A 14796-nucleotide genomic window follows, 5' to 3' on the forward strand; every position below is an offset into this window, starting at 1 on the left:
CCCGGGCTACTGAACGCATAAAAGAACATGTAATACGTTCACAAGATTTTAATAATTTTCCCAAGTTATAAAAGAGTTTGTGCCTTGTGCATTCAAATCAATTTTAATAAACATTTTCAATGTGTCAGTTGAACGTATTTACCAGTGTAAACTGACGTATTTTCCCCAAAAAGATTAAGTGAGGTACTATACGAATTTGGCTGGTATTAGCTTCCTAAGCATCACGAATAGTCTCGCAAACTCGATGCCGTATCTGAATGAACAATATTTTATTATTTTGATCCGCTGTGGATACATTCGACTTCTGTAATACATTTGATATTACAACCAGAGGTTGAAGTATATATATCTATCTTTAAGCTTCCGCTGTGCATTTATATAATTGTGTGGTTTGACTATATTGTTGCCAACTACGTCACGGTAATCCCCCACCGGTGATACACGTGGAATTCGGGGTGTGACAGATAGAGTTGCGATTGCGTTTCGATTAATCACCACAATCATAAAGTAAACATGCACAAGTAACACCTAAGTAACACATACACGTAAAACAATATACAGAACCTATGATTCAAGTCGCAAATGCGATTGCGATGCGATAAACGTTTAAGCGATAAACATGCGATAAATATCGATTAAACCTCGATTATTAACAAGTACTCCACATAATACAACTAATGCGATAAAATAAATAGATTATCTACAAGTCAAAGAAGTCAAAGCAGGAGTTGAGCAAGGAGTGACATATCGTAATTAACAATCTTTTCTTTCTTTGACTTCAATCTTGACTTTGTCTTTGACTTTCGTAACACGGGGTGTTACAACATGTACTAAAATGTCATTTAACTCTAAATTTTATTATTAAATATTATTTTTTTTAACTTATGTCTTGATAATATGTGATAGATTTCTCTTTTATATTTTTAACTTTTGCCCTATGAGTTATTTATTTATTTAACCTTTCATTAAAATGTGGACCTTGGCTGTGTTTAAAAAAAAAAAAATTCCCAATACAACATTAAGTTAGAACGTGTATTTAGGTCATCTTCATTGTTAATGCTCTACAACATAGCTGCTCGCACACATTTCTCCTTATTCACTTTTTAACCTTCTTATCTTCTTTTTGGAAAAGTCACAACCAAGTGACTTTTTCATTTCTTTTTTCAATGTCTAAAAATCTCCTTTTCACCTTACTACCCAAATATCATTTCACAAATACTTCTTTTCTAAAAAGACAATAAGTCATAAGGAGGTAAAATAAGCTTATTCATTCCAAACATGGCCTTACTTTCACTCATTTTTCATCTTAAATACCTTATTGTCTCCGCCATATAATTTGGAAGGGTTATAGTAAAAGGATAGGCAGGAATTTATTTACCCATATAAGAAGAAGGCTGACTCGCCGGAGGGCCGCGACCAGAATGTTGAGGGGTAGCCGGTGCAACCACCCCTAGAATATACATAGATCCCGTTTGCGCCTAGTGTTAGTGTAATACCGGGCGACTCGACCCGAGCTGCCCAGGCCCGATATTTCCCCCAATTCCCTCCTTTTCATCTCAAACAAACACAAGATAAGACTACCTTAATCTTGTTTCTCTTCTCAATAGCAATCCGATTAAGTTACGTACGACAGCAGGTATGTATGGTATGTGTGTGAATTGAAAACCCTAACTGAACTGAAGGACAGAGTCAGTGTTAAGTGATGTTTGGGCAATTTTTATTAGGGTTTTTGCATGATGGATGCCTCTCGATGTCCTTGTACTCCTCAATGGAACCTCGATAGACCTTTCCTCACCGGCAATTTCCACCAGGAAGAAAAATCCACATCTGTGCTGCCTGAGTCTAAGGGAAATTCAGTCGATATTTGGTATACTACTTACTTTATGATGTTGCATTTTCTTTATAGGGCCTATTCTCTTACCTTTTGCTTGCTTCTACAGTTTGGAATCTGAGAAGCCCATTGGTTGCTACAATGCTTCACTGCAGGTATCTATCAATCTCTCCATTCTTTTGTTGATTAGCCATTTTCTTGGAGTAATACACCGAATTTGGCACATACATAAAGATGACCTAGCACAAAGACTGATCCATGAAGCTTCTATAGATGAATTGATGAAATATGTTTCGTTTTTACTATAGAACAACTAACTCAAACACCCTCTAAACCTATTCCTAAATCTAGACCAATGGTCCACCTTAGGACTAGAACCTCGATACCGATAGACTACAAGCCCTTTAGTTTCATTAGATTCCTTAAATGAGATTTACCCCTACAGTTGAAGAATTTCCTGCAATGTTAGGGTCATTTTGCATGATGTTGGTGATTAGACGACACTGAGAGTGTTTGGACGTCGGTTGGTTTGAAGTCAATATAGCTAGTTTTTGGATAAAGTAGTTATCATTATGTAGTTATTTAAGGTGCTCATATAGTTAGTTATGGATAATTAATCTTCATACCAGTGGCAAAAAAATGATAATTGAAGGTAAAACTACAATTACTTATTTGTCCCTGTTTTTATCTTATATCTGTTATCTTTCAGCCAGTTTTACCATTGTTAATAATTCAATTAGAAAAAGTTGTTGCACCTATAGATGTCACATTGAAAATGACACTACTAACTACTAACAATTAGTACTGAAAAAGTTAAACATTATATAGGGGTTGGTTCTGGTACAAACCATATTTATCCTACAAACCGTAAGAACAGATCCTAGCACTTAAAAAAAAGTTAAAATAGCACATACCACAACAATACATACATAAAAGTAGCACTTTTGGATTATATTAGGCTATTAGCACATGAAAATTAATCAAGATAATTGATTTTAGCACATATCTGAATGATATCAGCACTTTTCTTAATCAGCACATTGAAAACAAAAGAAAGATCAAAATAAAGAATTAGTTGCTTGTTAGCATATTTATAGGGAATTCGATATAATTGATATTATTGAGGATATTATTTTATCATTTCTCTATAATTGGTTGGATGCCACGTGACACTTTTTAAATGGTTTTTACAGTTTGTATGCGAAATGTGGTTTGTATTTGATCCTACTCCACATTATATATATATATATATATATATATATATAGGAAATAAAGTATCGTATTTTCAGTTTAGAAACCGACAACATATACAGATGTCCTTTTTTCGTCATCTTATCTATTAATTGTGTAATTAATTAAAATTCACCAACTAGTTATTTGATTTTGATAACTTTCAGACGGCATAAGCACGTCCAAACAGGCAAACACTAATGCTTACAACACGTTTTGTTACAACATATTATTTATTTATTTAATATCATATAGTTACTTTTGAAACACACACCCAAACATCCTGGGTCAGGTACGTGAACCACTGGGCCATACGGTGAACTACAATAGCTGGGTGATGTGCAGTTCTTAATGTAATGGACTAATGGTTTTGATACAGGAAATGATTGTAATTGACGATCTTCTGTCTGCTTTAACTGGTATTGATGGGCGATATATTTCTATCAAAAAATCTGGAGGGGGTGAAGACTCTTTTAGCTTCCATGTTGACGGATCTATGGATTTGGCACTCCAGGCAAGAATGTTCACATATGTAGTCATTTCCTATGCTACTACCAAACACACATTATGTATATTACAAATGTATGCATGTTCATAGCTGAAAACTAAAATCAGGGAAACAAATGCAGGAATCAGCAAAACGGATATTCCCTTTGTGCAAGAGCTATTTGCTCATCAATCAGTTTGTTGAGTCAAGATCCCAGTTTAAGTCTGGATTGGTTAATCATGCCTTTGCTGCTGCACTTAGGGCCCTCCTCCTAGTAAGTTTAATATTCAATGCTAATCTTGCCAGTAAAGTGTTTCTCATGTTTTTTTTTTTTATTTTTTATTTTTTTTATTTTGCTTTGTTCATTGACACCATAATGTAGTTGATTTTAAAAACTGTTTGAGTCTTTCTTAAGTTATTATTATTAATGTTGTATAGTTATCGATAGCGTCCATAGCGGACGCTATACCGAATAGCGTGGTGTGGCGGCCAATCGCCGCTACGAGGTGCATAACGACCACATATCGAGCATATAGCGACTCCGACGGCGAATTCCGGCGAAAAAATACCACTTCGGTGATGCTTTCTGTCGGAAACCAGGAAGAAGATGAAGAAGAAGATAGCGGTTAGTGTTAGGGTATCGGATCAGAGTAGGCTCGAGCGGAAGCGGAACAAACACACACACACACACTTGCAGAAAATAAAGAACGGTTCTTTGTGATTGTACCCGGAACACGACCCGTGCTCCCACTATCACAAAATCCCCTGACTGGCTTAAACTTAGACCTCTGACCACATTCAACTGACATCCCCAAAGCACTAGGATTCAATTTTGCAAATTGAACCCTCTTCCGCTTACTAGCTACAGTGAACCAGACTTTATGGTGTACAGGGACGGCTACTCCCTCAGCAGGTATCTCAACTAGATACAACGATCCTCGTCTTCTCCCACAGGCAACAATAAGATTTCCATCAATCACCTTCCACTTCCCACCACCAAACTTAACATCTAGTCCTTGTTTATCTAGTTGACTAACAAAAATAAGTTTCTTCGTTAAACCTGGAATTACCCTGACATTCTGCAAGTTCCATGTAGTGCCCAGTGGAGTCTTCAGATTGACATCTCCCATACCCGTAACATTAAGAACATGACCGTTAGCTAATTGTACCTTTCCAAAGTCTCCTTTTTTCAGATTCACCATCGTCTTCCCGCTGTGCATGGTGTGAAACGAAGAACCAGAATCCATAGCCCAAAAATCTATAGACTCTTTACAGCAAACCAGTACGTCACCATCAGATTCATCTACGTCACCGTCAGATTCATCTGACACAACGCTGTTTACCATCCTTTTTATGAGGATCAGGACACTCGTTTTTAACATGCCCATTTTCTCCACAGTTCCCCGCACCTCACATTCTTCCCAGCTTCAGACAAGCTTTCCCCACGACTCCCACTGCTTCTGTTTTACCTCTTCTCCTGCTAACACTGAACATACCAGAAGTAGATCCTCCACTAGAGTTCCTTCGACGAATGTCTTCACCCAAAACACTATCCCGAATCCGATCAAACTTCAAATTACCAGTTCCAGCAATTTCAGTGACCGTTTTCACAAACCCTGACCAACTATCAGCTAAGGAAGATAACAAAATCACAGCCTGAGTGTCATCATCGAACTTCATGCCCACCGTTGCTAACTTGGGCAAAACTGAATTGACTTCGTTAATGTGATCAGCAACTGGACTGCCCTCGTTCATTCTCATATTAAACAGTTCCCTCATCAAGTACATCCTATTATCGGCAGACGGCTTCTCATACATATTTGACAGAGCTGTTAACATACTACGAGCAATTGTTTTTTTCATGATATTAAAAGCAACGCTCTTCGTCAAAGCCAATGTAATTTTACCTCGTGCCTTTTTGTCCTTTGAGTTCCAAATTGCTTCGGCAACTTTATCCATTCCAGCAGGTTTTTCTTCCAGTACCACATCCAATTCGCATTCACCAAGAAACACCTCTATTTGCATTCTCCACCATGCAAAATCAGTACCGTTGAACTTCTCGATTCGGAACTTCCTGTCTTCAGCCATAGCAAACGAGAAAACCAGAAAAAACCACAAGGAACCAAGCACCTGAAACCCGAGCAACCTTCAATAAACCAGAAATCCGAAATACCCGAACCAGCGACTTCTCTTGCATACCCGAGCGTAAAATCAGCGAATAACCAGGGTTCAAGAACCGAAACCCTAATCGCCAAACACCCCAAAACCACCAGATCTGCAACAGCAAACCCTACGACGCAAACCTTAGACCTTACGACCCGTAACCAGAGAATAGGTACAGGCCGTAAACAAGTCAGCGGCCACGGCAGCAACAACAGATCAAGATCTCTCGTCCAGCTCTCTCCCTCTCCTGCGATAACCGTGTGTTTCACTGAACCTTTGGCTCTGATACCACTTGTTAGGGTATCAGATCAGAGTAGGCTCGAGCGGAAGCGGAACAAACACACAGACACACACTTGCAGAATGGCAGACTAAATTCCAAAACGTGGTTCGGTCAAGGTGACCTACGTCCACGGGTTGCAACTAGGGTTTCACTTTTATTAGATGCGCACAACTGTTTACAAAATGACACTGATTATATTTACATCATAGGTATTTATAGAACAAGATTAGGGTTTCCTACTTGGTCAACAAATTAACTAAGTGGGCCTAATAACCAGGGCCGGCTACCCTAAAGCCTACGAACCCAACAGCTGGTTATTTCAGCGTGAAAGTGCACTAATTTTAACGTTATTTTACTAATTTCGTGAAAATAACATTAAAAGAGGGGGATGGTTAATCATGCATCATGTGGTGGCGTTGATAGCCGAAAGACAAAAGGGTACATGCACTAATCGACCTTTGTCTCGATTGTTGAGTGTTATGTGCCTTATGTCCAAGGCTTGATGCAAAACTACTATCGAGCCGGGGGTCTCATTGGAAGCAGCCTCTCTATTCCTACGGGGTAGATGTAAGGCTGTCTACATCTTACCCGCCTGAGACCGTACCTTAGCTTTGCTATTGGTGGGATTTACTGAGTATGATGATGATGATCTTTCACAACTTTCCATTTAGTCTCTAAAACTTGTAAAAATACTTAAAAGGTGTAAAATTAGTTTGTATATTTGTACATTTAACCCCCTTTATTTTTACTACTTTACATTTGGTCCTTAGGTTTATAAATTTATACATAAAAAGGTATAAAATTAACATTATATGTATAAAAAAATTATAGATAGCTATTTTTTATTTCTTAAATTTTTAACTACCTTATCGCTATACACGAAATAGCGGGCGCTATCTCATTGCTATCACTACGTAGCATATAGGTACCTTGTCGCTAGGGCTGGTAATTGGGTACCTGTTAAGACACGATTAGACCTGTTTGACTGAAAAATACACCCTTTGACATTTTTAAAATAATTAAAATTACAATGTTAGGATCTATCATTTATTCATCTTTGTACATAAAACATAAAACTGTTTTATAAACATGAGGTAGAAAGTAGTTAAACGAGTCGTAATCATGTTTGAAACTTATGTTGTGCGCGCCGTCAGAAACCTGTTAAACCTGTTAAGACACGATTTGCCAGCCTTGCTTGTCGCTATTTGTCGCTATTCGCTATCGATAACTATGATGTTGTCTAGTTATGAAATCCATTTTGAACGGCGAAATTGCACAAAATGTGTTATTTTGTCCACTATTAAACAATCAATGAAACTTCTATTTGGAAATTTTCATTGTAAATCACCTCGTTGTTAATTTCTTGCTTTTTATTTGAAGTTATTTTAACTCTTTATCACTGTTTTGGAATTTATGCCTTTTTGTTCCATATCCTTTCAGTGTTATTAGTGGATATGTATTTTATATTATAAGTTCAATGTTTCAGAAATTGGCCTAGGCGGCCGATTAATCGGCGCCTAGGCGCTAGTCGGTGGGTTACTGCCTAAATTTAAGCTAGTCGGTCAAAAAAATTGGTTATGGTCAAAATCGGTCAAAGTCGGTAAAAGTCTGACAAAATCGGTAAAAGTAGGTCAAAATCGGACTAATCGGGCCCATGTTTTTTGACCCAATAAACCCAAGTTTTGAAACCTGGCCCATGGTTTAAAGCCCAAATTTTAGTTATAAACCTATTTTAACATTTAAGTTTAGGTATTTTAACATTTAACCCCCTCTATCTTTCACTAGTTTACGTATGGTTCCTAAACTTTTAAATTTATTAATAAAAAGGATAAAGTTATCTCCTAAACTTGTAATTTTATTAATAAAAAGTATAAAGTTATCATATATATATATATATAAAATTTGTAAAATTATACTTAAAAAGTCCAATCCGATTAATCCCGATTAATCTCTAGGCGGTACCTTACCTCACTGCCCGACTAGCGCCTAGCGCTTTCTACAACATTGGTTAAGTTCGAATATATGTGTGTATGGAGAACCCGCCAACGGGCTTGAACTTTCACCTATTCAATGAAGGTCAGACTCAACTCAAGAAATACAACTGAAGATTTCTTTCAAAATAAATCTGCCATTAATATCTTTTTCTACATGCTTTTGTTCTAGTCCACCCTGATAAATTTGGGATAAGATGGTTGCTATAGTAATAGTGTATGTTTTTCCATGTTTTTTAAATTTCACTTGGAACTTTGTACCCTTCCCCGTGATAGTGGTGCATGCTTCCAGCTGCATATTCAGACAATATAGTTCCTATCTTTCTCAGGACTACCAGGCTATGGTGGCGCAGCTTGAACATCAATTTCGATTAGGAAGACTCTCAATACAAGGTTTATGGTTCTATTGTCAGGTACTTTTTCTATTAAATTTACTACACATTTTCTTGTGTATTTTCCACTTGTTACTCAGTCTGATAGAACTGAAGGACTCTTGATGAATCCCATGAACTCCACAATTACTCATCTCTAAGCTGTAACTGCATACAAGTTCATCCAAACTAACCACAAATGACCAACAATCTCTTTTGATCTATTCGACGTATTAATTGTCTATTCATGGGCGTGTGATGTAAAGGCTCCAATCTTTTGATCTATTTGAAGTATTATTTGTCCTTTATTCCTGAAGATATGGCGGACCTGTCATTAAAGTATAATCGAATCGTGCAAGTTATACTCTTCTTCCTTCTCATTTTCATTATATACATTTTATACCTTTTTTATGTTTTTAGCCAATGATGGGATCAATGCAAGCATTGTCAATAGTTATAAAGAAGGCTTCGGCGTATAATTTTGTTGGTTCAGCAGTCCTTAACCTTCTACAGAGTCAGGTAAAATTCTCAACTTTTTAACTTTTTTTTTTCACCTGTTCAAATTATTTCTTTATCTTCTTAAATCGGTATACAGGCCAAGTTAATGGCTGGTAACTACTTGGTGAGGTCATTGCTGGAGAAGATGATAGACTCTGCAAATTCGGCTTATCTTGGCATACTAGAAAGGTGATAACCTCCAATACATTCTTTTTCTTTTCTGTGAAATTTTCTATATAAACGCATAAAAGGGTACACAGATAATCGATTTGAACATCTAAATTCTCATACTCTAAGAAGTAAAATATAACATGCACAGGTGGGTGTATGAAGGACTTATTGATGATCCACATGACGAGTTCTTCATTGCTGAGAACAAATCTCTTCAAAAGGTACGATTTTGTCTACTAATACAAAAAAAAAAAGAAGTGCATCAGGTTGTGTTTCTGACAGAGTGGTTTTTATAGGAGTCTCTTACCCAAGATTATGATGCTATGTATTGGAGGCAAAGATACAGTCTAAAAGATGATATCCCTTCGTTCCTTGCAAATTCGGCCGAAACCATTTTAACAACAGGGAAATATTTAAATGTCATGAGAGAATGTGGCCACACTGTTCAGGTTATGTTTTATATAAAATTGTTTAAGCGGCTGAAATAAAAAAAATTCCTAGAGTGTACTCTGCGAATCTTATACTAGCTTGTCTCTATAGGTCCCTGCATTGGAAAATTCAAAATTGACCAGCTTTGGGTCCAATGATCACTATCTTGAATGCATCAAATCTGCCTATGATTTTGCTAGTGGGGAATTACTAAATCTCATGAAGGATAAGGTGTGCGGTTATTTTATTTCTGACTGCTGTATCTTCTAGTACTTGTTTCATTGCACTTACAGAAAGTGATTGGCTGTTATTTGTTTACTCACTTTACTGATCAATTATATTTGTATTGTTGATAGTATGATCTCATTGGAAAGCTACGTTCTATAAAGCATTACCTTCTTCTCGATCAGGTATGTGCTTAGCAACTAAACCCTTTGATAGTTTTGATTGATATTTAGTCTTGTTTCAGCTATGATTAACTAGTTGACGCCTTGACGGTTGATTTGACTTACAGGGTGATTTTTTGGTTCACTTTATGGATATTGCCCGTGATGAACTTGCTAAAACACCAAATGAGATCTCTGTTGAGAAGCTTCAGGTCTGCATCCACTTACCTTGTCTTATAGTAATACTATTACGCGTAGTTATTAAAGCGAGCGCCTAGGGGCAAATAAAGCCCCGGGCCCAACAAAGCGCCCTGAGTGCGCCTCGCGCCTTTAGTAACTATGATGCCAATAATCTTCTGCATAGTTATTAAAGCGAGCGCCCAGGCGCGCGTAGGTGCAAATAAAACCCGGGGCCCAACAAATCGCCTTGAGTGCGCCTCGCGCCTTTAGTAACTATGCTATAACGGTTGTTATTATCCACTTTTGATGGTGAATCTTAGATCTTATCATGTTCATGCTTGTTGTTTCATGTAAACTTGTATATGGTGGTGTTTTTGTTTATGAATAACATTCAGAAGTATAATACATTCGGACTGATTAAGCTGATACTTGGGTTTGATTTTCAGTCTCTCTTAGACATTGCACTGCGTTCAACAGCTGCTGCCGCAGATCCTTTGCATGAAGACGTCACATGTTCTGTGGTTGGTAACATCATTAGACAGTAATTGCAGTAAATATTTTGTTAATGAGGCATTATGTCATTTTGGTTTCAGGACTCATGTTCTTTACTAAAGAGATTGAGCACCCTCAAAGATCTACAAACAGGTGAGACTGTGGCAGAGACCGAAGAGCCCTTGAGTATTACTGGTGTTGAAACCTTTTCTGTTAATTACAAGGTAAATATCATCTTTTCTTTCTTTCTCAGCGTTTATCAAATTTACGGGTTTCTTCTGTTTCAGGTTCAATGGCCATTATCACTTGTGATATCAAGAAAAGCTTTGACAAAATACCAGCTGATCTTTCGGTTTTTGTTTCACTGCAAACACGTGCATCGGCAACTTTGTGCAGCATGGCAAGTACATCAAGTATGTGACTAAGTATAATTACCATCAATTATTATTCAAAGAATTTAATGATGTATATGGTAAATTATACTTTTATTGTTGTAGGGAGCACGCACACGTGATAGGCATGGAACTGCAATCTCTACTTCTTCAATATTGTGCCGTAACATGCTTAAGTTTATAAATAGCCTTCTACATTATCTAACATTTGAGGTAAAACAAACTTTTTGTCTATGATCTTTCACATTTTGAAACTCTTTGAAATCTTCTTTTGTAATAATTTCAACAATTACATTTTAACTTAAATAAGGGGTCAATTTGGGGGTAGCTAAAACTGGAAAATGGGCCAAATGTTGCCTTAAGTGTATCTTTAATGCCGAAAACATCTTATTTCATTTTATTTTAAGAATTCTGATATTTCTTAAGAAGGTAATGCTTTGGGCAATAACTGTTTTGAATCAACCCGAAGTGGCCTGTACAAAAAACTACCCTTTTCAACCCATTACCCAACTCTCCCAATTTGTCTGTTTCATTGTCTATTCCCCATTTTTGTTCTTGTTACTATTTTTTTCTTTTAATTTAAGAATTTCTCAGACATTATCGTGGTTATTATCTTTATGATTGAATAGCAGTTCTGTATCTTCCTTTTAGGTTCTTGAACCAAATTGGCATGTTATGCATAATAAACTCGAGAATGCAAAGAGCATAGATGAGGTATGTGTTGATTCGTCTTTACTTTTGACATCTTTTATGAAATGTATATATTTACTTTTATATTTTTCTCAATTCTTTCCTCTTCAGTTAAATTTCTTATTACTTGAATCATCTTAGTCTAACCATATCTTTCTACGAAAATAGGTAATCCAATATCATGACTTTTTCATGGAGAAGTGTCTGAAGGAATGCTCACTTCTTTCACCAATCCTCCTCAAGGTTGCCATTATTCCTTATTCATATTGAGCTCTATTTTCCGAAATATAAACATATGAATCTCAAAAAATAAAAATTTTCCGAAATATGAACATATGAATCTCAAAAAATAAATGGAACTAGAGGGATCACTCGAAAAGGATGATTTTAGTACAAGTTACTTGGGGTGAATGTGCAGAAGTTAGAGAAACTGAAACTTGTATGCCTACAATATGCCGCGGCGACTCAGTGGCTGATGAACTCCATTGAAGTTCCAGAAGACACCGACAATCCCTCCTATGAAAGTTGCAAGGTTTTATTGAAGCTTAGGAAGCCTTCTAAGAAGCCTAATTCATCCACCCAGGAGTCATCAGTCATTCAATGTGTCCTGTAAGAATCCTCCTCACCCTTTAATTTATTTATTAGAGTTAATTACATAAATAGTCATGTCGTTTGAACATCTTTGCGGTCTACTTTAAAAAAGTTGCATGTTTGAGACATGTAATCATTTTGCAACATTTTGAGTCTATCGCTAACTTCTGCTAGAAAATCTGTTAAATTTGGGTAAAATGACCGTTTTACCCATAACTTGAACAAAATTATAAAAAACCCAAGAGCCGCTGGTGGTACTGTCCTCTTCATCAGCGACCAGTTCTCACCAAGAATTGCTGCCGACGAGTAACCACCACCAATTGACTTTTGTGTCCGCTTGTCCATAGACAATAAGGACGGTACTATTTATGTTATTAACTCTATTTAATAGACCTGGCAAACGGGTCGGGTCGGGCCGGGTCGGGTCATGGGTCAAAACGGGTTCGGGTCAAAACGGGTCAATTATAAAAAAGGGTTGTTTTGGTTCGGGTCGAAACGGGTCCGGGTCAGAACGGGTCCGGGTCAGAATGGGTTTCGGGTCGGGTCGGGTCCTGGTCAGAACGGGTTTCGGGTTGGGTCGGGTCAGTTTTTTTTTTTTTTCGGTTCCTGAAGTTTTTTTTGCGCCTGCTGTTAAAAAAGCTAGTAAACAAACACATATTTTTGTAAAGAACAAACACAGACGATTGGGAAGACTTGTTCGTTTAAGCGTTCATGTACATAGCACTTAAATGAACGAATACAAAGCGTCAAAGCCGATTTATATTCAGAATCAATGAGCTGCCAACCATAAATGTGAGTCGTCTATAAAAACTTTTCTTCTCGACTTGCACCAAGGCAGCTCCATTATCAGTCAAAAAGATTATTTAGGAAAATTTAAGATTAAAGGAAACTTACATGACTACACCTTCATATACTTCAGCCAATTCAAAATTACATTCACTAGCAATAGCAACCAGTTGAACAAATTTCACAAGATAAGCTGCAAAAAGTATATGCAAACTATTTTTTGGGCCCAAGTGAACACACTTAAACAACAGTTTTAACGATCCTGAACCTTACTGTCATAAAAAAAAATACCTACTTTTGACTGAGATTGCAAAAAGGAAACTATTTTGGACCAAAAAATGCAAAAAAAAAAATTAACTACTCAAATCACACTGCATAGCCACATGGTGAGGATGATATTCCGCTTTACAACCTAGCCCGTTAAGCTCACAAGGCGCTATAAAACGAACGAAAGACTGCAAATCATCACAATTGAAAAGATGATACGCCAACGAAGAAGCATTTGATTAATGTAACTAATACAATTGAATATCAAACTGAGTGTGGTGTTTACAAATAGGCTCCGATTGAATATCAAATTGATTTGAGAAATCATAACTTTACAATTGAAAAGATGATACACCAAGAAAATTGGTATTACGATTATCCAATTTCCCCCAAAATATCATCACCATAACTCGAACCCTAACCCTAAAAAAACCTTGTTCCAGCAAATTCCACCATTGTCAAGATAAATCGGACCACAGGGAATGAAGAAAGCAAACCGTGGATGTGAAAGAGAAGGAATTAGAGGAGTTGAGATTGGAGAATCATCGGCTTTGAGATCTACTCCAACAGAAATATCAGAATCACCTAGCTTGTTGGAGGATTGTCTTGATGTATGTATTTTATCATCATCAATTCATCATGCATGCTAGATCCGGTGAGAATAGCGAAGAAGAGAAGCAGCGTCATCAAGAGATCGACCCGTTATCAGAAAACCTAGATGACCCGTTCTGACCCGTTCTTTATAAATTTCCAACCCAACTTCACCCGTCATAAATATCCTCTGTTTTCAAATTGACCCAGTCTGACCCTTTAACTTGTATTACTTCACCCAAAACCACCCATAATAGTATAAAAAAACACCCAGAATGACCCATACTAATACCTTTGGGTCAAGATTGCCCCCCCTACTATTTAATATTTATTCTTATCTTTCTCTCTGTGTGTGTATGTGTGTGATCTAATTGAGTTGAGTAATTTGCAGGAAATTTGAAAGGGAATTTACTAGTGAGCTTCAGAGTTTAAGGCCAATTCTGAGCAGCAGGGCTCAGGCAGAACCATATCTGACTCATCTTGCACAGTTGATTCTTGGTGTTGGTATGGATCAACAGATGATGTAGATTTTTGTGTGCCTGTTTACACGCATGATACATATCCTCTTAACGATGGTGTGTGTATTGCTCTGATTGTCCAAAAGTAATTTTTAAATCTCCTTTAAAATCAGTTCTCAAATTAAATGGAATATTTGTTTTTGAAAAATACATAAGTTATTTTTAAGACTTGAGTTTCGTAGCAATTATAACTCAAATGCTTTTTTCTTTTAGTTATTTTTCCTTTTTGTTTAAATTTTGAACCAGTCATAGGCTCGTACCGATGTTCTCTTGAAAAACTCATTTGCATCTCATTCAAGAGTTTTTTTAATCTTTTCTTAAATCCAACACCTGAGGTTCGTCTTTTCTAGAGAGTTGTTGCAAATCCCGTTAGTGAGTTCGTCCGATCTGTTTTAAATTCGTTCAGAGATTTCCTGCAAGTTTGTTGGATTTATTGTAATCTCTGCCATTC

At 36.9% G+C, this 14796-nt stretch overlaps 1 protein-coding gene across 2 annotated transcripts; it reads left to right on the forward strand.

The window, feature by feature from the left end:
• The first annotated feature begins 1350 nt into the window (after positions 1-1350).
• Positions 1351-14530, forward strand: LOC110908392 (gamma-tubulin complex component 2). Of its 2 annotated transcripts, none has more exons than XM_022153328.2 (21): positions 1351-1636; positions 1725-1867; positions 1941-1986; positions 3441-3575; positions 3691-3822; positions 8313-8396; positions 8775-8873; positions 8950-9041; positions 9172-9244; positions 9320-9472; positions 9564-9683; positions 9809-9862; positions 9967-10050; positions 10465-10539; positions 10612-10734; positions 10798-10923; positions 11008-11115; positions 11554-11616; positions 11761-11835; positions 12011-12201; positions 14219-14530. In XM_022153328.2, exons 2-21 carry the CDS (start codon positions 1734-1736, stop codon positions 14352-14354), a joined length of 2103 nt encoding a protein of 700 aa, XP_022009020.1. In that variant the 5' UTR covers positions 1351-1636; positions 1725-1733; the 3' UTR covers positions 14355-14530. The 2 variants fall into 2 exon arrangements, with proteins under 2 accessions (XP_022009020.1, XP_022009019.1); XM_022153327.2 differs by having other exon boundaries at positions 1358-1645.
• Positions 14531-14796: the final 266 nt, after the last annotated feature.

Source organism: Helianthus annuus, chromosome 14, assembly GCF_002127325.2.
Source record: "Helianthus annuus cultivar XRQ/B chromosome 14, HanXRQr2.0-SUNRISE, whole genome shotgun sequence".
Taxonomy (NCBI): domain Eukaryota; kingdom Viridiplantae; phylum Streptophyta; class Magnoliopsida; order Asterales; family Asteraceae; genus Helianthus; species Helianthus annuus.